General features: G+C 32.7%; 2 protein-coding genes across 3 annotated transcripts; one reads left to right on the top strand and one right to left on the bottom strand.

Annotated features, from left to right (window-relative positions):
- Positions 1-844: 844 nt before the first annotated feature.
- Positions 845-8,857, bottom strand: LOC112782599 (protein CHROMATIN REMODELING 19). Of its 2 annotated transcripts, XM_025825072.3 has the most exons (12): positions 8,095-8,857; positions 7,843-7,966; positions 7,245-7,285; positions 6,905-7,155; positions 6,643-6,823; positions 5,229-5,414; positions 4,712-4,885; positions 4,454-4,612; positions 3,580-3,657; positions 3,338-3,474; positions 1,681-1,899; positions 845-1,560 (listed from the first exon to the last, which is right to left on the bottom strand). In XM_025825072.3, exons 1-12 carry the CDS (start codon positions 8,650-8,652, stop codon positions 1,401-1,403), a joined length of 2,268 nt encoding a protein of 755 aa, XP_025680857.1. In that variant the 5' UTR covers positions 8,653-8,857; the 3' UTR covers positions 845-1,400. The 2 variants fall into 2 exon arrangements, with proteins under 2 accessions (XP_025680857.1, XP_025680856.1); XM_025825071.3 differs by having other exon boundaries at positions 6,643-7,155.
- A 10,641-nt stretch (positions 8,858-19,498) lies between these two features.
- On the top strand, positions 19,499-24,363 carry LOC112782471 (histone-lysine N-methyltransferase family member SUVH9). The gene is made up of 2 exons (XM_025824863.3): positions 19,499-21,962; positions 23,640-24,363. Exon 1 carries the CDS (start codon positions 19,757-19,759, stop codon positions 21,896-21,898), a length of 2,142 nt encoding a protein of 713 aa, XP_025680648.1. The 5' UTR covers positions 19,499-19,756; the 3' UTR covers positions 21,899-21,962; positions 23,640-24,363.
- The last annotated feature ends 593 nt before the right edge of the window (positions 24,364-24,956 follow it).

The raw sequence follows: 24,956 nt of genomic DNA, 5'->3' as shown, positions 1-24,956 counted from the left end.
CTTACAAACATGATAATACAAATATGCAATGATGATGAATTTTTATGATTTATTTATTTATTACTGGACAAGTCAAGTGGATTAGATTTCCATTTATTGATTTTTCATTGATTAATGAATTACTGCATACACAAAACAGGATTCGAACCCTCAATACTTAAACAGACTAGCTAATCACTAGACTAACCCAACTCGATTTTATTATATGTACTTAAGTATATAAAAATATAAATCGCTTGAGCAAATCTTCTCGAAGAGTTTGACTGTAGAGTATCTAAAACCTTCATTTTATTGGGGCGTAAACGGAAATGTTTAGTAACCAAAGAAAATTAGCAAAAAACAGTCATAACTTGCCTTATTTAGCATTCATTAATTATCGTAACAATTAATAAATGCTAAATAAGACAAGTTTCGACTGTATTTTTTGTCTCCCTAGCATTACCCGTTATCAAAAATCTACAGGTAGGTTCATAAATGATGGAAGAATATAATGAATCACCATCCTACAATTACAAGTAGCTAGGTTTAGTGATAATTTTGTAGCTTTGTGTATTGTGTGAGAAATTCTTGGACTCTAATGTGAATGTTATATAAGGAAAGTGCTTTGAGTTAAAGCTTCGCACCATACCATCCAATTGCACTTTTTGAAGAAGCAATTTCGCCTTGGGATTTTTACTTTTTTTTTTTTTTTGTCAATTCGATGTAGAAGGTAAACTAAATTCAAAATGAAGAATATTCCCTAGCCTTTTGAAAGGACAATCTTCACTTCTCCCATATTGAATAACCTATGCAAAGAGGGACAAAAGGCTAGAAAAAAAAAAAACTGAGCAAAACGTGAAAAATATTGAGCAAACCAAATTGAACATGTAAATTAACTCACTTGTGAAAAGGAACAAATATCTAACTAGATTACAAGAAAAACTTATCACATCTTGTCCACATAACTCAACAGGACTAATGCAGTAAACTAAGTTGAACTTATATTACAGATGTAACATATTAATAATTGTCTTAAGAGATATACCAGGAAAAGTGTGTAAAATATATGAAATGCAACATAAAGCTTTCATCATTATGGCTCTAGGAGAAATGTGTAACATATCTGCTAATTTCTACCATGACTTTCTAATCATTGTCATATTGATACTCAGACTAAGATAATTCACCTTCACTACTGTCTACTCACTAGTATATGGATATTAAGGCACATGTACAACTGCATGCCATTCTTACCAATTTGTAGGGCAGGTAATACCCATTTCTCCCAACCCTTCAAAAGGATAATACAAGAAGGGTACTTAATGGAGAATATTTAATTAAAAAAAAGGACTAAAGAGTCAAAAGGAAAATACTTGGGGTTATGGTAAATTATGCTTAAAACTTTTCTTAAGCTCAACATTTTAACTCAACAAAATTGCAGATAATATCTCTCCCATGGTTTTCTCAGGCATGTTGCCTTCACTAACCTCCTCCATGGACTCGAGGACAGCAGCATCGAGTACCAACTTTCTCTTCGCGATCTCATATACATTTTCATCAACTGTTCCCCTAGTTACCAACCTGCAAGAGAGTTCATAATGAGAATACAGACGAGTAGACCCATCAAATAATTTAGAGGTTTTCGACTTTTAGAAATTTCGTCAATGATGAGAGTGAAGGAATGAGATAACGGACACATACCGGTATATGGTTACAGGCTTCGTTTGACCAATTCTATGACAACGATCTTCTGCTTGTCTATCAATCTGTGGGTTAAAATCCATGTCATGAATTACAACTGTGTCAGCTCCCGTTAAGTTCAAACCTTGTCCTCCGGCTCTTGTCGATAGCAAGCATGCAAAAATGGAAGTATTGTTGTTGAATGTATCAACTATCGTTTGCCTTTCAGCCACCTGTGTACTGGCAATCAAAACATAGAATTTTAAATGAATAAGAGGAACGCAGCATTTGGTTAGTTTGACAATCATGCATATTGCACACACCTCTTCAGAATCAGTGGAGAGAGATGAAGAAACAATTAAGCATTCATTGGGTCTCTCATTAGATGAACCTAATATAGTAGTAATATATGAAAAGGAGCACGACCAACTCTGAGAAACTTTAGGATTAATGTGACACATGGAGTTCTACCATTAATGTGACATGGGAAACATAGCCAATTTCAGACAAACAATATATTATAGGGAGTTTACTCTCCATCAGTCCAGATTCAAAAGGATAATAAAATTGGCATAGTTTGAACAACTACAAAATTTGAAGCAAGGAAAGCCCTTTGGTGTATCTGGAAGGAATAAAACATAATATTCCCTAGGCAACTTTGTGATCCATAGAGTTGTTGTAGCAAAGGATAGTTTACAGTACCAAGAGTTGAATGTGGTTGTAAATGATTGCACGTATGGCTTCTATTTGCTATATAAAACACGTGATCTTTATAAAGAAAGAGCTTCCCTTCTCAGACATGTTGAGAGATTGGAAACCTATGCTTATATCTAACTCTCTTGGTTCTTTTGCTCTTATCCACTATTTTTTATTATTTTTCTCTTGATCTTAATGAAATTCCTCCTCCTAAAAAAAAATAAAAAAGAGGCCAGTTATAGATTTTATAGATTCTTTGATGGAGCAATGCTAGCCAAAATGCACACACACTAGTGCATGACTCAGTTCTTTCTTTATATTGACTGCTGAAGATGTGACAAATAGTACTTCCTAGTTTGCATGACTCAGCCGGTTATTTTCATATTCTACTACCAAACATTAAACAAGTATAGAAACAAGAAGAGACGACCAAAAAAGAAAAAAAAAGTATAAACCGAAGCAGAAACAGCTTCTAAACTGCTTTCTGAATTTTAAAAAATAAAACAAGAAAATAGAAACATATTTATGACATGTACATACAGTCATGCACACAACATTTATAGACAATAACTACGGCAGTGATGGATGTTTCATTTCAAATAATAGCACAAGCTTCATTGCTGCCATGAAACCGATCACCACTTAAAGATATATGTAGCCCAAAAAAAAAAAGAAAACCAAAAACAAAACAGATCGTAACAAACAGGAAATGGCACTTATTATGTATCTGTTTCCACCAAATCCATCATTCCACTTATAATCCAAATATTCATTCCATTTCAACGCTTTTACAACAACACTTCTTTCACATAATATTAAACTACAAAAAGAAAATACTAGATTGCATGCATCCTCATTCTGATCAATTATTTTCTTAATTTGCATTTATTTTAAGTCACAAACAAAATATTCCACATACGCAAGCCAAAAAACACCTAATATTATATCACAGAAAAAGTTTAAATGCCAAAAGTAGCAGTACCTTCCATCAAGTCGTTTGTAGGTCAACCCAATGACATCTAAGGTCCACTCCAATATGTCAAGCATTGACGTCCATTGACTAAAGATCAAGACACGATGACCCTCCTTCTTTAGTGAAGGAAGAAGCTCTGCCAAGGCCTACATTATCCAGAGAGTAGCTCAACTTCAGCAGACAACTATGCTAGCCATGTATAGTTGGAGATTATAAAAAATATAGACTCCTAAAAAAATGAAGAATCATACCCCACATTTTGCAGAAAGCATAACATGGTTTTCGGAAAGTATCCCTTTTCTATCATTGACACCATAGTGAAGTAAAAGCTGCAAATAAGAAATTTACAGCTTGAAATTTAAACTAGCACAACAAAAGAAACAGAAACAACAAAAAAGGAAAAAAATGAAACTTGTTAGTTAACATCATGTAAAAGCTTGTAAACAAATAAAACCAATCGTATGCAATCATTTAGCATAAACTTCCTTTCCTTTAGACAAAAAGCACAGGCATTAGGCACAATCATCTTGTAGGCCAAACTTGTTTCCACAAATGTTTGTGCAACACATATTGATAACCAGAGTTCACAAGGAACTGACCAGCACTACTCAGGTGAAAATGATGACAGAGAATGTTAGGCAGCAGTCGAAACAATGAGTTGTGGTGGATAAAAGAATAGATAAGAAAAGATTAGAAGAAACCATAACCCACATAAAGTAGTCTGGTAATGTCAGGCAGATCAATCAAGGCTATAGTTAAAATGTCGGCAAAACAATAGATATAGGTATTGATTTGAGAGGAGTTTAGGATTCAGATATAATAAATTACTAATTATATTGTGTCTCCTTCTCTTGGATAATCAAGAGGCTATTAGTGGCTCTTTCTCTCTTGTGAATCTATTACAGATAAGTGGCATGCACCTTTTATGATCCGAATAGATCAAGTCTCCTTACTATAAGTAGTTATGCACTGTTTGCCACTTTTGTGGCCCGTGCTCCAAAGTTGATCATACGAACTAAATTGGGGTTGATCTAACGTGGTTAGATTTTCTTGTAAATAGTATGAAACAAACACTTGAAGATGCTAGCAAAGTGAGGAAATGCATGCCCTTGGTAGAAGATTTACCCGGTGAATAGAGAAGTCGTTGTAACTTTTAAGTTCCTCTATAACTCTGTCTAAAGTACATTCAAAACCAAAAGCACCTATTGGATGCAACTTCCTAGCAAAGCGAATGACATCGTCATCATTATAGATTCTCCGTATCAGCAAGGGATGGTTAGCAATCTGGAACGATAGTACAGAAATAAATAAATAGAATGCTATATTAATGTCCAAAGATAACTGTCTATATTATAACTCAAAAAATAAAATGTAATCTAGAACCTTTCTGAACTGAACAAAGTAGTTATTTATTTGTCGGCGTGGAAGAGCTTCAAGAACAGATTTGGTGTTAAGCTCAGAGCACTTGGCTATCCGAGCTTGTGAGACAGCACGATACTCCTCAATGGCTTCCTTATAAGCATTTTCCTGTTGCTTTTCCATTACAACATATTCAACCTGCAATAACAATATTAGCCTGATTAAACTTTGCATTACATGACAAACATACCATAAAATCAAGGTTATATTGTTAAAAAAAAAGTTAAAAACTCAGTGAAATAAGCATGGTGGGTGAGATATACATAGACCCTAGTAGTGATGTGAACATGAATATGGGTAAATCAATAAGGTTTTTCGAATCTTTATTTTCTTTCTATTTCTATATTTTACTATATGAGTTTAAATTTTTCTCCATTTAACTGATAAATGCATTAAATATCAATAGCAGCGGGATCTCAATGTCTTGGATGGTAGCACTAATACAGTTTGTTCTTTTAATCTCTAGCACCATATTACATACCTTCTGTATTTTAGGAACAAGCTGCTGCATTACATCAGATTTCAAACGCCGCAAAATAAATGGCCCCAATATAGACTTCATACGACCGATTAAATCTCTATTGTCTGGATTGAGCAGCTTTTTTAAGTCAACACCTTCAGTAGCAAAAATATCAGGCATCATAAACTCCAACAACGACCATAACTCCTGCATAAATTCATACTTACTTCAGCAAAAAAATTATTTTATATATCTTTAGCTAGCAAAATACCAATTAGGGTGCTTGTCCAAATAAAAGAGTTGCACACTCCAACCAAATGCACCAAAGTACACTTTTCGGTTTAGAAACTAGAAATATAACTTATCCCGAGCTCATCGCACAATACATTTCATGGAAGTTTGCATTATGTGGCCTATAAACTTCTAGTTTCCCACCAGCATTCAGGCCCTATTACCAAAGACCAACTACTCTGGCTCGGTTCGTGGTTGGAAAAGAATTATAGGATTCTTAATTATTCCTTTTTGACTATTGATTTCATTGAGATAAGGTTAATTTTTGGCTTCCCTTTGATGCTCAGCACATGGTCATTTTAATGGGGTTTACTTAGCTGACATTCAAAGGCATTGCCATGTTGAGTGTTTTTACATAGTAAGCACAGTTTCTGGGATAAAAGAAGAATTTATTTAAAGATGTTACAAATTGGAGATAAGTTTCCGCTATACGAATTGGGATTCTTTTTTTATAAAAAAAGAGAATTAAAATAAAATTCATTAAGACATAAAGACAAGAAGAAGGATAATACAAAATGTGGGGATAAGTGATCCCTTATGCAAAAGCAAAACAAAACAAAATTTATCTATGAAACACTAAACCAGAACTTCCAAACTTTCAAATCATAAGCTTTGCACCAAATAGAAGCTAGGCATCTAATCCTGTCCCATAAAATTTGCTTGTTAGAAAATCTGTCATTGAAGGTGAGTGCAATTTGAGAAAGGAAAGAAAAGGGAAGGTTATAAATGGGGAAGGAATTTAAGGAAACAAGGGAAGAGGTTTTTAACATTGCCTTCATTTGAAAGTGCTTAAAAGAGAAATGAGCTTTACAATTTTACTCATCATAAAAGTAACTGAAAATAATTATAAATGATGTACATAATATTTCCATTTCAACAAGGATAAAACCATAGCAAAATATTTTCTTAATCACCCTAAAACCTCTGATTTCGAGATGTTTGGAATATAACTAGGTCACAGAGGCTTTAAGAAGCAATGCCACTTATTTCCCCTTTCTAACGCAACCTCCAAGAAAAGGAAAGGTATATAATGCTCTTAATGTACCCAAAGGATTGTTTTGTTCAGTAACACGAAACAGTTAAATGGACAGAAAATCAAAAGACAAGACTTTGGCAATGACATTCAATTAAACAGAATGCGTACATGTAAATCGTTCTGAAGTGGTGTCCCAGTCAACATCAATCGTTGGTTTGCATTCCGTGCAACAGCCATCAAATTTTTCCACCTAAAGCTATTTCTGTCCTTCAAAGCATGAGCTTCATCCATCAGCACGCAGCTCCACCTCCAGCGCTTCAATATTTTACGATCATCTTTCTGCTGTGGACTAGAGTGAATATAAATTATAAACATGTAGTTAACACCGGAATATTTTGTAGAAATGGCATCTCTGTGTAGACAAACGAACCTGTGCCGTTCAAAAAGTGAATAACACACAAGAAGAACATTAAATGGAGGAGGCAACCCTGCCTTCGAGAGGGAGTTCAACTCCTTGCAATATGCTGTTCGTCCAGCCCCATGGTATTGAAGAGTAGAAACTGACGGGCACCACTTCTTTAGTTCCCTTTCCCAGTTTTCCAAAACAGAAGCAGGACATACTATGAGATGTGGACCAGGATCATTATGCAAGTGATTCAACAAAGTTAAATATGTAATGGCCTGGTAGACAATAACAGATTTTACTCTAATAAGTCAATGATTAAAAATAAAAATGAAGGCATAATCAAACCAAATGGACGAGAACATACCTGAACAGTTTTGCCCAGGCCCATTTCATCTGCCAATATGGCTGTGCCATACATGAAAATCAAATGTTAAGAATGAGACTCATCACAATCAGCAAATAATCTCTAATGCACAAACTCATGGCATAATTACCATAAGAAACATAAAATCAAATAAAATAACTTAAATTTTGGACATGATGAGATGAAACAAGTCACCAGACATTACATAATTAAAGGTCCAATAAGAAAAAATAGGGAAACAAGGGGCAAAATTTTCTTATGATGAGGTTTTGGAGGAAAAGAGAACAGGGATAAATTATTTTTTAACAAATTATATTCTTAAATTAGTATGTTTCACAGTTTTACAATACAATAAGATAGAATAAAATGATTAATCATCACAAAACCTTTCTTCTTTTGTCTTTTTGGATAGAAAAAAGAAGATCAAGACAAAACCTTCAAAATCGTCAAGATTTCTACATGCATTCCCCCCTCATGCAACCAATCATCCCCTTTGAGACAAGCATCATGCAAAAAATAAAAAAAAAATGTAGAAATGAAACATCTTCAAAGCAATGCATACTTCCGATAAAGAACACTCCAAAACCCTACAACTTACCTCCTCCAATCCGCTTCCGATACAGTAGAAGCAAGAAGTTGACACCAACAAGCTGATACGGCTTCAGTAGAGGTTGAAAATCCGAATCCTCGTCCTCATACCCACACGCAACGTCTACATCGTCCTATTCAAAAATCAAAACCACACACACACACACAAACATAAAAAAACTTAACTTTATCTCACAAAAATTCCCAAAACCTAGAAATAAAAACCCAATGCGCCATCTTTTTAGTCTCTTTGAAAGCACACCTGAGTTACGATCCTCACTGAAGAAGACTCCACTTCAGAATACCTGTCGCATGCAGTCACCGACGACCCGAAAAGCTCCCCCTTCAGCTCCGCCGATATCTTTGCGCACTTGTGCAAAGCCCTACCAACCACATCACCTTCCATAACCTCTTCTTCCTCAATTTCCTCCGAAGAAGATGACCCTATTTCATACAATTCCGCAACATTCCTATTCCTATTCTGATTACTTTCCTCTTCCTCGCCATCTTCGTCGTCATCGTCGATGATGAACCGACGGCCACGATTCGGGGCTGCAGCTGCAGTGGAATTGTTGTTATCCACGTCAGCATCCTCCAGATCGTCCAATTCGACCGGAAAAGCTGCGGAAGCGCGAGTGATTTCAACGCAATCGTCGTCCTCGTCATGGCAATTGTTGTTGTTGTTGTTGTAAGCGAAGGACTCGATGGGAGGAGGAGAAGGAGGAGTAGAGTTGGGTCTCTTGAGGATTCGTGAGGGCTTGAACTGTTCTTCGTGTTGGTCCCATTCGTCGTCGGAGATTTCATAGTAGTCGCGCTTCATTCTATTTCCGTGTTGCACTGTTGCGTGCCCTAAAGATTGGAACTTTGAGGTTTATGGGAGGGAGAGAGAGAGAGAGAAGAATCAGAGAGAAAGGAAGTGAAGGGGGAAAAAGGGGGGTTCATGAAAGCGACGAGGGCTGGGCTTGGAAGCCATACACATGGCGCTTCATGGCAATCACTCGTTACTTGTTAGTACTTAGTTCCCCCGTTTTTTCTTTTTGTGTTAATTTTTTCCAAGAAATTGAAATATAATTTTTTTTGTTTTAACCTAAAGTTGGTGGGTTTTTTTACTAGTAACTAGTAAGGCATATATACTTTCCGAGGTAACAATGAGTAGGGTGTTCGCGGTGCGATTTAGTTCGATTTTAAGGGAAAAATTCATTCGATCCAAACGCTTAATTTATGTGCGGTGCGGTTTGGATTGGATGTACTTTTTTGAAGATCCAATCCAATCCGATTACAAGCGGTTTGAATTTGCGGTTTTTTAAATTAAAAAATTAAATACATATAACATGTCTTAATCAACAATGACATAACAAGTCTTAACATATCTTAAAAAGCCAACGATAACATAACAATAGAAATAAAATTATAGGTTAGTTAAAATAAATAAATAAATAATATTTTAAATATAAAATATTTATTAAATAATAATAATACATGAATAATAGAAAAATGTATAACAAATTGAACATGTTATAAATATAATTGTAAATATAATAATAAAATAATAATATTATAGTACATTGTGCGGTTTGGATTGGATCAGTTATGAAAAGTAGATCCGAAATCCGATCCAATCCAGCAGTTTGCAAAAAATAGAATCCAATCAAATTTGAATTAGTGCGGTTTTAATCGGTTTTCGGTTTGGATTGGATTGGATGAGCGGTTTAATTTAGATCGGTTTGGATTTGAACACCCCTAACAATGAGATTGGACTGGGATATGTAGAATACAGGTGTTTCACATCTGAGTAGTGTTAGAGTAACAGAATTCGGATCATGCGAGTTCCTTTATGATAAACGGACGGTCCGAGTTGTTAAAGACAAAGAACACGGAGGGTCCGATTTCCTTGTTTCGAAATTTAAATTTTCTCAATTCCAAATCGGACCATTTGATTTGTTCTGCAAAATTTTTAAATCAAGCAATTCGCAGGGTCCGAATTCTACATCTTGACACTCACAAAAAAGTGTCCCACAGATTTGTCTTGTACCCCATGAATCCATATCGGGGCACATCACATGCAAGACTTCCATATTCATAAAATTGAACCCAAAAAGACTTTGGTAGCATTTGATTTTAAAAATAGAATAAAACATACAATATAAGGATATAAAAATTAAGAGGAAGTATAGGGAGTCAATACATGTTTCATACAATGCATATGGGAGTTAATTTTAAATTAAAATTAAAGTATCGGATGTTTATTTAAAGTTGTTCACATATACTTATTTTAGAATAGTAAAGGTGTATTTGTGTGAATAATTTCAAGTATTTTAAATTGAATATTTGATTAAGTAGGATATCAGATGTTTATTATCCCTAGTATTCAAATGGTGATTCTGGATAGTATAAGTGTATTGTGTCTGATAAATTAGTAGTATTTTACCTTAAATGTTCGAATCTGTACGACAGCAGATGATTACGTCTTCTTTTTGGGGCAAAAGATCAACCATTGTACACATTATATACTTATTATATTGGCTTCCTAGCGGGATTCAAAAATTTAATATTTTATATTTTATTTTGTTATAAATTATATATAAAAAATAATTTATGAAAATATTTTTTTATTATATAAAATTAAAAAAAAATATTGATAAAAATATAATTATAAAAATCAGTAAAAATAACAAAAAATAAAAAATATGTTATATTTTTTATTAATTTTTTTGTATTTTTTGTTAAAAAAATATAAAATACATTAATTTAATATCTTAAAATATTATATATATCATCAATAAAGTATAATTTTATGTTTTATTGTCTTATGTATGTAAATAAACGTTATTTTTGGAACAACAATGTTATCTCTTTCATCTTGTGCTTGTAAAGTACATGCAATCAAAGTTAAAATAAAGCAATGATAGAAGCAACAATGAAAATAGATAGTGATAGAAACAACAATTTTTGCCACACAAAATAACTATAAAGTTGAAGAGAATAATTAATATTTTAGTGTTATGTGAAAATTAACATGGACTAACTAACCAATACGAGAAATTAAAAGGGTAAAAAAAGAAAATAATTTAAAAAGATTATTTATTTTTATATTCGATCTTTTAAAATGGAATATGTGATCCCGAAAACCTAAAAATAGATTTAAAATTAAATTTCATAACCTAAATTGTAATTGTATTAAAAAAAATTAATATCTAGATAATTTGCTTGTTATTCATAATAACAAAGAACACTCAAGTTTATATGGTATAATTTTCACATACTCACTTAAAAAATTGTAGGTTCGAATCTTCTTATTTTAAAAGAAAAATAGTTAAATTTAAAGTGGTTTATGAGATTAATCTCTTGCATTTGAAAAATTTAGAAATTTTAATTACAAGTGAATGACCTGACATGTTCTTTTTATACCAGACTAAAAAATACGGTGTTATTTTTGTTTTGATGTTAAATATTTGATGAAACGACATCGTTTAATCTTAATAATCATACATTTTTGTATCGAAGATAAGGCATTTTACAATTTATTAAAGTTAAATAACACCTTTTCATTAATAATTCAGTGCAAAAAATAAAGCAACGCCATTTTCGTCTAGTCTAAGATAAAAATGTGCAATTCTTTTAATTTTAGAGATATGTATAGTGTAATTAAAATTTTAAAGATTTTTTTAGTCTAAATAATCAATCTCAAAAACCATTTTAACGTTTAAATATTAAAAAAATGTTTTTATATATTCATTTAAAATAAAAACATTTTTTCTTCTATTTTGCATTTATTTTTGAATGATGTAATATGGTTGTTTTCCCAATAATAAAATTAAATGCCCGTTAAACAGGGTTGATTTTATTATCTTAATATTAATGACAATTATAAATTGGTCTTATCAAACAAAATATAATTAATGTGCATTATTATTTATTAGACGGCTATATTAAATATATTCATTAAATTTAATTTTAATATATTATTAAGAGTAAAGTATTGTTTTTATTCTCAATATTTGGGATAAGTTCCAAAGTTGTTTCTAATGTTTCAATCATCCTATTTAAGTCTCTAATATTTTAAAACTAACTCTATTTTTTCCTACCGTTAGGGATCCGTTAACAGAATTGACGGCAGGACAAAATTGAGACGATTTTGAAACATTAGGGACTTAAATAAGACGAAAATGTTGGAGACAAAAATGATACCTAAAAATAAATTTTAATTTTATCTTTTAATAATATTAATTTTTTATTATACATAGTATTCAATTATTTTTTAACCACATCTAAGTAAATTACACTTAATCATATTACTTTTATTTTAAATAAATTATTTTTTTATAATTTTACTCTTAATTAAAGATTGTTAGTTATCATGAAATGTTTGTATAATAACTAGTATATAAACTTGCAGAAAAGAAAAAAATAATATATATACAATAAAATATAAATTATACCTTTTGTCTCTAATGTATCAAATTTTTTTTAAAATTATAAAAAATAAATTTATTTAAAATAAAAGTATTGTGATTAAGTGTAATTTATTTAGATGTGATTAAAAAATAATTGAATACTATGTACAGTAAAAAATTAATATTATTGAAAGATAAAATTAAATTAAAATTTATTTTTATGTATCGTTTTTGTCCCTAACGTTTTCGTCCTATTTAAGTCCCTAACGTTTCAAAATTGTCTCAATTTTGTCCCGCCGTCAATTCTGTTAACGGATCCCTAACGGCAGGACAACATTGAGTCAATTTTGAAACGTTAGGGACTTAAATAGAATGATTGAAACGTTAAGGACAACTTTGAAACTTACCCTAAACGTTAGGGACAAAAACGATACTTTACTCTATTATTAATGTAAAATAGTTTTAGATGTGTATTTAATTATGTAATTTTATATCAACAAAAATAACTATTGTTTTAATTAACTGGGGTCAGTCTAGTGATTAGTTCACTAGTTTATTTAAGTGTCAGGAGTTCGAATTTTATATTGTGCATGCAATAACATATTGACCAACGACAAATATTTAAACAGAGTTCCGATCTGCGACAGATTAGTCTTTGGCCTGCCGAATTGAACAATATTGTGGGCTAACCAAAAAAATAACTATCATTTACATTAACTACGTAAGTAGTTATTCAAAAAGATAGATGTAATTAGATGATGTGTAAAACGTTTTTATACTATCAGTGCAAGAAAATTAAACTCACATTAATTTAAAAATTTAATTTTGATACATAAAAAACGTGTGTAAATCAGTTTTACATGTACATTCAATTAAGTATTGACACGTGACGAAAATAACGACCTTTTTTTTATTTATTGACCACATAGATGGTCACAAAAGAACAATATAATTAAACAATTGTATAAAATATTTTATATTGTCAGTGTATTAAAGTTAAACTCATTAATTTAATATTCTTAAATAAATTTTTAAGCATATATAAAAATGTAAATTCTTAATATTTCATACAATTTGAATATTAAATTTTTTTAACTCCGCCTATGCTATACTTGCGGTACATAGCCGGTCCCAATCTCAGATAAAGGAGGAAGGTTGTGTTAGGTCTTCGACAACCAACATGAAAACATAGTCGAATAATCGCATGACATGAATCAAATACATTATTGCGCTAAAGTTAGGTCATTGAGTACGGTGTCAAATGAGTAAGAGCCGCTGTATTAGTGCCCAGATGTAGTGTTAAATGAGCAAGAGTTCCCGCGTTTTCGTGAACAGACGAGAGTAAATAAGTTAGTTCACAAAGTAAAAGGTAAATATCGGAGCGATAGAAAGTTGAGATTTGGGACATGGAACATAACAGAAAAATCCATGGAGGTGGTGGACACCATGACAAGGAGGAAGATTAACATTATGTGCCTATAAGAAACAAAATGGGTTGGTGCGAAGGCTAGTGAGTTGGATACGTCCGGTTTCAAACTTTTGTATACATGAAAGGTGAAGAATAGGAATGGGGTTGGTATTATTGTGGATAAGCAATGAAAGAAGTACGTAGTGGATGTAAAGAGAGTGGGAAAGATCGGATAATTTCTATCAAACTTGTGGTGGAGGAAGGTGCTTTTCATGTGATTAGCGCCTATGCACGGCAAGTGGGTTCAGACGAACAACACAAAATATAGGTTTTGGGAGGATTTAGAAAGTTTGGTCCAAGACATACTTTCGGGAGATAAGATTTTCTTAGGAGGAGATTTAAATGGCCATGTTGGAAGAGAAGTGACTAGGTATGGAAGTATTCACGGAGGCCATGGTTTCGGGGTGATAAATGCCGAGGGTAAAACTATTTTAGACTTTTCCTAAACCTTTGACCTTGTCATCACAAATACATGTTTTTAAAAGAGAGACGAACATCTTATAACCTATAAGAGTGGCATGACAAGCTCTCAAATCGACTTCTTTTTGTTGAGGAGAGTCGACCGAAAATTTTGCATTAACTGTAAAATTATTCCGGAGAGAGAGTTTGACAACACAAAATATGATACTCGTCATAGGTTTTCGCGTTGAGTAAAAGTTGAGAAAAAGACATCATATGAAGAACCCAAGGACGAGGTGGTGGCTGATGAAAGGTGAGGAATAAAGAAGCTTTTTAAGACGGGTAAGAGAAGAGGCAAAGTGGGATGGGAATGGAAGCACAGAAGAGATGTGGAGGGAGATGGCAGAAGTTATTAGAAGAACAGTAAAAGAAAATTTTGGTGAATCTAAAGGAATAGGACCAAGAGACAAGGAGTCCTAGTGGTGAAATGCGAGTGTACAAGAAAAGATAAAGATAAAAAGGGAGTGCTTTAAAGAGTGGTCTTTTATGCCGCAATGCAGATAATTGAGAAAAATATAAGGTGGCTAAGAAAGAGACAAAAGTGGCTGTAAGTGAAGTAAGAACAAAAGCATATGAGGGTATCTACTAGTCTTTGGGTACGAAAGAAAGAAAAAAAAAGTATATATAGAATCGCAAAGAGGCCTGAAAGAAAAACGAAAGATTTGGATCAGGTTAAGTGCATAAAGGATAAGGATGGAGAGGTGCTGGTTCAAGAGGAGAAGATTAATGAAAGGTGGAAGAGCTATTTCTACGAGTTATTTAATGAAGGATATAAGACTCTTCCGAGCCTTGGTCGGCTATACACAATGGAAGAAGATCAAACTTTGACTACTATCGAAGGATTCGAGACTTTGAGGTAAAAGATGCTCTAAAGTGGATGAAAAATGGCAGGGCATCAGGACCTGATAATATCCCGATTGAGGTTTATAAGGGCTTTGGATGAAAATGCATCAACTGGTTAACCAAGCTTTTTAATGAGATTTTAAGGTCAAAGAATATGTCTGATGAGAGTGGAGAAAGAGCACTTTGGTACCTATCTACAAGAATAAAGGAGATATACAAAGTTGCGAAAACTATAGAGGGATTAAACTCATGAGTCATACCATGAAGTTATGAAAAATGGTGATAGAACGAAGGTTGAGAAAAGAGACACAAGTAACAGATAACCAATTTAGATTTATGTCAGGCAGATTCACCATCGAAACGATATACCCGTTAAGAAGGATGATGAAGAGGCATCGTAGTAATAAAATGGATCTACATACGGTATTTATTGATTTGGAAAAAGCATACGATAGGGTGCCAAGGGAGGCCTTAGAAAAGAAGCGAGTAAGGATCACATATATTCGTGCAATTAAAGACATGTATAATGGGGCAACAACTAGTGTGAAGACTCAAGGTGGTGTGACAGAAGATTTTTCTATTGGTATACGATTACACCAGGGATCATCCTTAAATCCATACATTTTCACATCAGTCTTGGAAGTACTCACAAAGCACATCCAAGAGTCTGTGCCATGGTACATGCTTTTTGCCGATGATATCGTCCTTATGAGAAAGTTAAGGGAAGACCTAAATAAGAAGTTGGACTTATGGATATAAGCTCTACAAGTGTATGGTCTGCGCATAAGTCATAGCAAGACAGAATATATGAAATATAAGTTCGGTTTGAGAAGGGAAAACCCTAATATAGAGGTGAAGATTGGAGAAAACATCCTACGAAAATTTAAAAGTTTTAAGTATCTTGGATGCATCATACAGGATAATAGAGAGATTAAACAAGATGTAAATCATAGGATCAAAGTAGGTTGGTCAAAATGACGGAGTGCATATGGTTTTATATGCGACAAAAAAGTGCCTTTAAAACTTAAATGTAAATTCTATCACATTGCTATAAGACCGGCTATACTTCATGGTACGGAGTGTTGGACGGCCAAAGGGGAGTACGAACATAAGTTGAGTGTGGCAGAGATGAAGATGTTGAGATGGATGAGTGGTCATACGCGATTGGATAAAATAAGGAACGAAAATATAAGGGCGGGAGTTGGAGTAGCACCTATTATGGAAAAGATGGTAGAATCATGTCTCAGGTGATTTGGACATGTGAGAAGAAAACCGACAGAACACCCAGTTAGGAGGGTGGATGAGATGGAAGATGGACAAGGGATGAAAGGCAGAGGAAGACCTAAGAAAACCATCCATGAGGTGGTCAAACGAGATCTACATGTTAACGGTCTCTTTGTAGACATGATACATGACAGAGCTCAATGACGTCGTTTGATTCATGTAGCCGACCCCACCTAATGGGACAAGATTTTGTTGTTGTTGTTGTTTTGTTGAATATTAAATTTTTCTCTGTTATAGAGTATTTTAAATTACACATGTTAAATCACTGAGAAAATAGTCAAATTCGTCATTGAAAAATCACCCATTATTTAAATTGGTTCTCAATTTTTTTAATCAAATTCATCCTTTAAATATTTTAAGTTAGTCACATTAGTTTTTCTATTACGATCATTATTAGTGACGTCAAAATTTGATGATATGTCACATTAAGTAACACTACAATACATATGTGACCGTCTTAATTGACTACTAATTCAATAAATTTATAAAATTAAATCAAATTAATCTCAAATTTAAATAAATTTAAAATTAATTTAATTTAATTTTATAAACTTATCATATTAATAGTCAATTAAAATTTTATTTTCATAATATTAAATGAAAATGATAAATTTATCTTGTCAAACAAGCTATAATTATTGTGCATTATTAGACACCTATATTAAATAGGGGTTAAATTAAATATATTAATTAGATTTAATTTTAATACATTATCATTATAAAATACTTTTAGACGTACATTCAATTATGTAATTTCACATTAATAAAAATAATTATTATTTTAACCAGTTTAGATCAATTTAGTGGTTAACTCATTAATCTGTTTAAACAAGTATGGACCAACAAAAAATAACTAACATTTATCTTAATTACACGAATAATCATTAAAAAATAGACGTGATTAGATGTTGTGTAAAACATATTATACTATCAGTACAAAAAAACTAAACTCATTTTATTTTAATAATTTAAGTTTGATGTGCAGTTCAGTGTAAATAATTTTACACGTACTTCTAATTATATATTGTCACGTAACGAAAATAACTACATTTTCTATTGACAGCATAAATAATCACAAAAGAACGAAGATAATTAAATAATTGTATAAAATATTTTATATCTTCAGTACATCAAAATTAAATTCATTAACTTAATATACTTCAATAAATTTATAAGCACATATAAATATGTAAAATCTTAATTTTCATACAATTTGAATATTAAATTTTGTCCGTTATAGAGTATTATAAACTACGCAAATAGTTAAATTATCCCATAAATTGTTAAATTTAGCACTGAAAGATTATTCATTCTCTAAATTGATTCTCAATTTTTTAATTAAATTTGTCTTTTAAAAATTTTAAAATAGTCACATTAATTTTTTTTATTACTTTCGTTATTAATGACGTCAAAATTTATTGATATAGTATGTTAAGTAATATTATAACATACTTGTGACACTTCTATCGTATTAGTAGTCAATTATAATTATTCAAGTGTATTATTGTTAGTGTAAAATTAAGTCACATTAAGCAACAATAATAACAAAAAAGTTAATATGATTAACTTAAAATTTAAAAGATAAATTTAATTAAAAATTTGTTTAGAGACCAATTTAAAAAATAAATAATATTTTATAAACGAATTCAACCATTTTTTCTAAGCAAAAACTACACAAGTAGTAAAGTAGCGTAGTTGACAAATGAATGAAACAAATAGATGGCGCCATCGTAAAAATGAAAAGAAGAATGAACCAAATATATGGCGGCATGGAACCAAAATATATGGCGCCATCTCTTCACTGATAAATATGGTAGATTTTTCTTTTTATTATTACTACAGCATCTTCATTTTTTCTTTTAACAAATGAGTTCTCAGTTCAACATAAAAAGATTAAAAAAAAAAAAAACAAGGAAAATGACTAATTAGCAACTACGTAAGCCACTTTTAATAAAATTTTCTTTAAAAAATAATATTATATATTTAAGTTTTTTTATGAATTAAATTAAATAATAAAATTTAAAATAATACTGATTATAAATAATTTGTTATATTAGACAATTAATTTAATTAAATTTTATTAACAAAAAAAATTTGAATATGAAGTATTATTTTTTAAAAAAATTACTATGTTCTAGTCAAATAGTCAGCCGTCAACTACATCCTTATAAAAAGGAAAGAAAATAAAGAAAAAATATATTAAAAAAAACTATGTAATAAATGAGAAAATTAATTATTTTGACTTATATAATAAAATAATTTAATTTTAATATGTTGATAGTATAAAATATTTTATATAGTCATTTGATTATATCCATTCTTTTAAATAGTTATTCGTGTATTTAATATAAGAAGTAATTATTTGTGTTGACACGACGTTACGTAATTAAATTAATATGTAGTATTATTTTATTTTAATATTATATTAAAATTAAATTTATAATAAAACAAAAAGATAGAATAAACTACAAAATTCTATATTTATAAAAGCGTGTTGAAAATAATTAAATGATTTAGATTTTTTAAATTTTAAATTTTACTTTAGAAGGTAAAGTATGATTATTACTATTTATTTTATAGGTAGGACAAAGAAAAAATTTGAGAGAGAAAACATTCAATAGTGAAAGATCTCACTTTATCTTCTAAAGTGAAAATTTAAAATTTAGAAGATCTAAATTCATCTTTAAAAAAATTATTTTCACATGCAAAAACTTTTATGTAGTTATCTTTATAATAATTAGATATTATTAAATAATAATTTTGTGAACCAACTTAAATTGATCGGGAAATTAATTCATTCGTCTGCTTAAATAAGTATTGAAAATCAAATCTCACTTTATACACATAACTCATTGACTAGCGATCAACTCTTAAATAAATTTTAGATAAAAAAAATTATAGATGAAAATGTGTAACTAACTTTGTATAAAATTGATGGTGAAGACTTAGGTCCAGTCGACTTCAGGTGAAGTTAATAGTTAAAAGTCGTTAAATAAAAATTTAGTCAAATCAGTAAAATCATCTAACAGTTCTCACTTATCAACTTTACTTAAAATCAACTGCTTCTGAATTCCACCAAAATTAATAGTTAATAACTGATAATAATTTATTTAATAATTTTTAACCATTAATTTTATATGAAATTAACTCCACCCAATATCCTGCTTGAATTATGATATGAGTTTTCTGCTTTCTGAGTGGAGTTGTAGTTTCAGCAACTACTATTTAAGTATTTAGAAACCAAGAGACACCACAGACAAAGGCATATAGACCAACAGAACTTCAAATTTCAAAGTTCAAACCTCTCTTCATTACAAGAGAAAAATCAGTGTCTGTGTCTTCTTCTTCTTCCTCTTGTTCTTCTTCAATGTTCCCATTCTAAACCATTTCTTTTATTACATAACCCACTTTCTTTCTCTCTCTCTCTCTCTCTGTCTGTTTTCTTTCCATGTACCAATAAATAAATAAGAATCAAAATGGAATCTGTTACCTCAGCCCAGAAAACCAACCAACCCAAGGAAACACCGTTCCCACTATTCCCACCTGGAATCCCAATCCCTACGACAGCCATAGAAAAAGCTGTAACCGCCACCACCACCGCCACCAACGTTCCAACGCCGTTTCTCATAATACCCAAACGCGAACCCGTTGAAGAATGCACCACCCCCATCCCTACCTCTAACAATCAAGACGTCAAACCTATATTCCCAAATGCCCCCCACCGCGAAACCCTACCTGCACCTGCAACTACACCTCCTTCAGCCACCTCCTGCGACCCAAGCGACAACGAAAATGGCCTATACGAAGAGTTCAACCGAGTCTCTCAGCTCTTCCGTACCGCTTTCGCCGAGCAGCAGCAGCAGCAGCAGCTTCGAGCATCTCAGCAAATGGATTCCTCAAACGACCTCGTTTTGGACCCTAATTCGGGGGCAATTGTTCCTGTGCCTCCTCCGCAGGAATACGGGGGTCATTGGAATGGAAACGACGCCGTTGGGTACGAGGGTTCTTCGTCTAGCGGGGGGAATATGACGCTGGCGAAGAGGAACAGGCTGAAGGAGCTTGTGAGGGTAAAAGATCTGAGTCTGAAGGACCAGCGGCATTACCGAGAGGTGGTGAGAAGGACGAGGTTGATCTATGACTCACTTCGGGTGCTGGCGACGGCGGAGGAGGAGAGGAGGATGATGCTGACTGATTGGAGGAAGGCCAGAGGGGACCTTAGGGCATCGACTTTGATGAAAACTTGCGGCCTTTGGCTTAACCGCGACAAGAGGATCGTCGGCGCCATCCCTGGAGTTTTTGTTGGGGATGTGTTCTTATACAGGATGGAATTATGTGTTGTCGGCCTTCACGGGCAGACACAGGCCGGAATTGATTATCTTCCGGCGAGTATGAGTTCCAACGGTGAGCCAATTGCCACCAGTGTCATTGTTTCTGGTGGCTATGAGGATGATATGGATGATGGTGATGTTATCATTTACTCTGGTCATGGGGGACAGGACAAGCATTCTAGGCAGGTGTTTCATCAGAAGTTGGAAGGAGGGAATTTGGCATTGGAGAGGAGTATGCATTATGGGATTGAGGTGAGGGTTATTCGGGGATTGCGGTACGACGGAACTGCCACTGCTGCCAGTAAGGTTTATGTTTATGATGGTTTGTATAGGATTATGGATTGCTGGTTTGATGTTGGGAAGTCTGGTTTCGGTGTTTATAAGTATAAGCTGTTTAGGGTTGATGGGCAGGCTAAGATGGGTAGTGCTGTTCTTAAGGAGGCTTGTATGCTTAGGAAGGATCCATTGTGTTTTAAGCCTGTGTGTTGTTTGTCTCTTGATATTTCGCATAGGAGGGAGAACGTTGCGATTCGGCTTTTTAACGACATTGATAAGAGTAATGAACCGCTTTGTTATGAGTATCTTCCGAAGACTAATTTTCCGCCTATGGTGTTTCATCAGACTGGGAACGCTATGGGTTGTGAGTGTGTGGATGGTTGTGTTGAAGGCTGCTTTTGCGCTATGAAAAATGGAGGCGAGTTTCCTTATAATCAGAGTGGGATTTTGTTGAGAGGGAAGCCTATAATATTTGAATGTGGCCCCTTTTGCCGATGTCCTCCGCATTGTCGGAACCGTGTCACACAGAAGGGGTTGAAAAGTAGGTTGGAAGTGTTTAGGTCTAGGGAAACTGGCTGGGGAGTTAGATCCTTGGACCTTATACAAGCTGGTGCTTTTATATGCGAATATACGGGTGTTATCCTGACCAGGCAGCAAGCACAAATTTTGACCATGAATGGTGATGCATTGATATATCCTAATCGGTTTACTGACAGGTGGGCAGAATGGGGGGATATATCTCTAATAAATTCCAATTATGTTCGCCCATCATTTCCGTCGATACCTCCTTTAGATTTTGCTTTGGATGTGTCAAGATTGAGGAATGTAGCTTGCTACATGAGTCATAGTACATCTCCGAATGTGTTGGTTCAGTTTGTTCTGTATGATCACAATAATTTAATGTTCCCTCACCTTATGCTATTTGCAATGGAGAGCATCCCTCCGATGAGAGAGCTCAGCCTTGATTACGGGGTGACTGATGACTGGACAGGCAAGCTCGCTATATGTAACTGATTGATATTGAAAGTTTCATGCACCTGTTAACATGCTGAAGCTGAGTTTTTGGAAATGCTCAGAGGTATAGCCAAGTTCTTTCATTTCACTCATGTGATTTCATGTTGTTTTCAACTTCTTTGCATCTCCCTTTGTCCAATTCCCGGTGTAAACTCTGTTAACAATAGTAGGTAGTTTACAGGCAGATTATATTATTCATTGTAAACTACTGCATATTGTGGTCTTTTGAATATGCAGATGTACTTTGGATGATGGAAAGTTTAATATTTAATAGAATGGTTCATGATTGATATCTTTGTCTTAATATTTTATATGGTGCTTATTTGCTTTTATCAAAGTAGAAGTTTCCAATATCCGAACACATGTAAGAGGAAAATTCCCTGAAAGGACCATGTGCTATACTGCTAATAAAGGCCACATTAGATATCCAACTAGGTTTATCAAGGTGGAAGGTTGTGTTAACAAAGGAGTTACTATCTAAAAGTAAAATTTGCAAACAAACACTTCAAAAGGACTCAATAAACAAAATCCTAGTTTTATGTGGTACTTCCTTCTATAAGAAAAAGAATCTTTATTTAGATAACGAAATGAATAGTAGAAATACATTATAGGTTTTCTTAAAGTTGAGAGATTATAGATATATCTTTGTTTTGCTTTTGTATAGAGGAACTTTTATTGTCTTTCTTCTATTATCATTCTCCTCGTCTTAATGAAACTCTTCTTTTATAAAAAGAAGAATGATATATAGTAATGATGTACTAATCATGAGCCTTCGCTGGAACTATATTAATAATTCTATTCTATTTCTATTACTGAAGTATGAAATAATTATATTTCTATTAATATTGGGGTGTGATCGGAATTGGAAATGGAATTGCTAGTATAGGGCATCAATAAAGTTACTTAAATGAAAACAGAAAGCAGATCATGGGCATGGCAAAGGGTAAATATACTATGATTAATTTGGAAAGTACTGACTGCTCAATCATGACAAAATGTGTATTCTACTCACATGCTTTCTGACACAAGCATGGTGGAATGTACTACTGGGAATGTTGTTTGTTTGTTAGCAAATATCCCAATATCAGATCTTTGCATACTTCTATCATTTTTGTTCATTCATTTTCTGGACGTTTGAACATGTATTCCATGGATTCTTTAGCTGATTTTACTAGCCAATTTGAGTGTACAAAATTATGTTTTATTAACTTGTGTGCGTATAAGATTTGTATGCATGCATGCCATTATTGCTGGTTAAGAACTTAAGATTATTGTCTTTGTATCAATGAAAGATACGATCAACATTTTTCACACATAATATTGATGCGCACTATTGTACACTAATTGATTCATTTGCTTGCTGTCAGTGGCATCTTCAAACTTGAAATTAACTAAAAGATTACAAGCTGTGAGACTTGTATTTTTCACTACACCCTTTGGCCCTTTGTGAGCAGTTGGTTTTAGGTGCTGTAGGTAGCAGCTTTGTGCTATGCTCTTGATGTTACATGTGAATATTTTAAGACATTTTCTTCTAAAACCCAGAGGTTTACTAGAATCATAGTTGTCTTTTAAGAGCAGTGTGTTTATTATTTGAGTTGAACTGTTTTTTAAATTTTAAATTTTCTAATTATTCTTAGTTAAATTTTGCCATAGTTTTGCAACCACAGCTAATATTTCGGTATGGTGATTTGTGCCGATACGAGTTTGCAGAATTTGAACTTGATCTAGCTTTGGGTTTCAGGTTTCAATCTCACCATGGTACAAGGAACTGTAGAATTGGTTGCCTGCAAATCTGTGACAACATGATGCCTGCTGTATTTTGTTGCTTTATCTAACTCATTGGCAAGCGCTTGGTGTCTATGCAATGAGCAAGATCATGAAGTCGACTTCCTTATGATCGCTAAGTCTTCTGTTGTAATGTTTTATTCTCTTTTTTATCTTCTTGTTGATGCTTTTTCTTTGTTCATTCCTTCTCTTGGGCAGAGCAGTTTCACACCTCAATCCCCATTTTTTGTGCAAGTCTTGCAGCTGTAGTCCACTCTTTTTCGGGTACTTACTTGAGCAAGTTGCGCAGCTGTATTTGTCTGCTTTGTTTTTTAGGTACTTGTAAATAATGCAAGCAAGCACCAAAGCCTGTACAGGGATGATAATAGCAGTTTAGAGTTATAGATGAATATCATGCAGCATTTTGATTGGTTAAATTAGGTATATGGTTATGTAAAGGAATGATCACTTTTGCTGCTTATGACCTTTGTATTTTATGATCAAATCTGTAGTCTATGCATCAGGAGTTGATCATTGATGAAATGATCATGTTTGTTGTAGCTTGGATGGTACATTATATTGTTGCAGAACCCTGCTACTGGGAAAACTGAGTTGCACTTTTGTATGATCAGGATAATTCTTATTTATGTACAGCAATAGTGGGACATGTTCTTGAGCATGTTTCAGTAGTTCAGTTTTAATGACATTTTAGCTGCCTTTATTTGCTATAGTTATGATTTCAGAACCTCGTTCTGCTATTTATAACTTACTTCACTATAAGGTTAAGAGAGTTTTATTACACAGGAAAAAATGGGAGAAGGGAAAGAAGTTAAAAAAAAAAAAAGTAGTTCTAGTTCCTTTTTAAATTTCATTTCTTGCCTTTTAAAGATCACTCTAACAAAATCAATATTATATTTTCTCAATAGATAATCTCTCTCTCAATTTGTGAAGTACTACTTTTAAGTTTTAATACGAAGTATATCTATTACAATCAAATTTTTATCTAGAAGTGATATTATCAAGTGACAATATTTTTTTCATATTATTTTCCTCTTAAAAAAAGTTTCACAGTTGTAAATGCTTTCAAGAAATAAATTAGCTAGTATTATGGATTTTTTTCTTTGAAAAATCCTTTAAAATAATCCATTTTCCTCCAAACTCCCAATTCCAAATTTTTAAAACTAAAAGATATTTGTACTTATATAAATACTATATAATGATCATCATGCTGATAAAATTACCAAAATAATGTTATATTGGATGAATTTTTACGAAAAATAATTTTTTAAGTGGT

This window comes from Arachis hypogaea, chromosome 20, assembly GCF_003086295.3.
Source record: "Arachis hypogaea cultivar Tifrunner chromosome 20, arahy.Tifrunner.gnm2.J5K5, whole genome shotgun sequence".
Lineage (NCBI taxonomy): Eukaryota > Viridiplantae > Streptophyta > Magnoliopsida > Fabales > Fabaceae > Arachis > Arachis hypogaea.
This window is presented reverse-complemented; position numbering and strand designations above follow the sequence as displayed.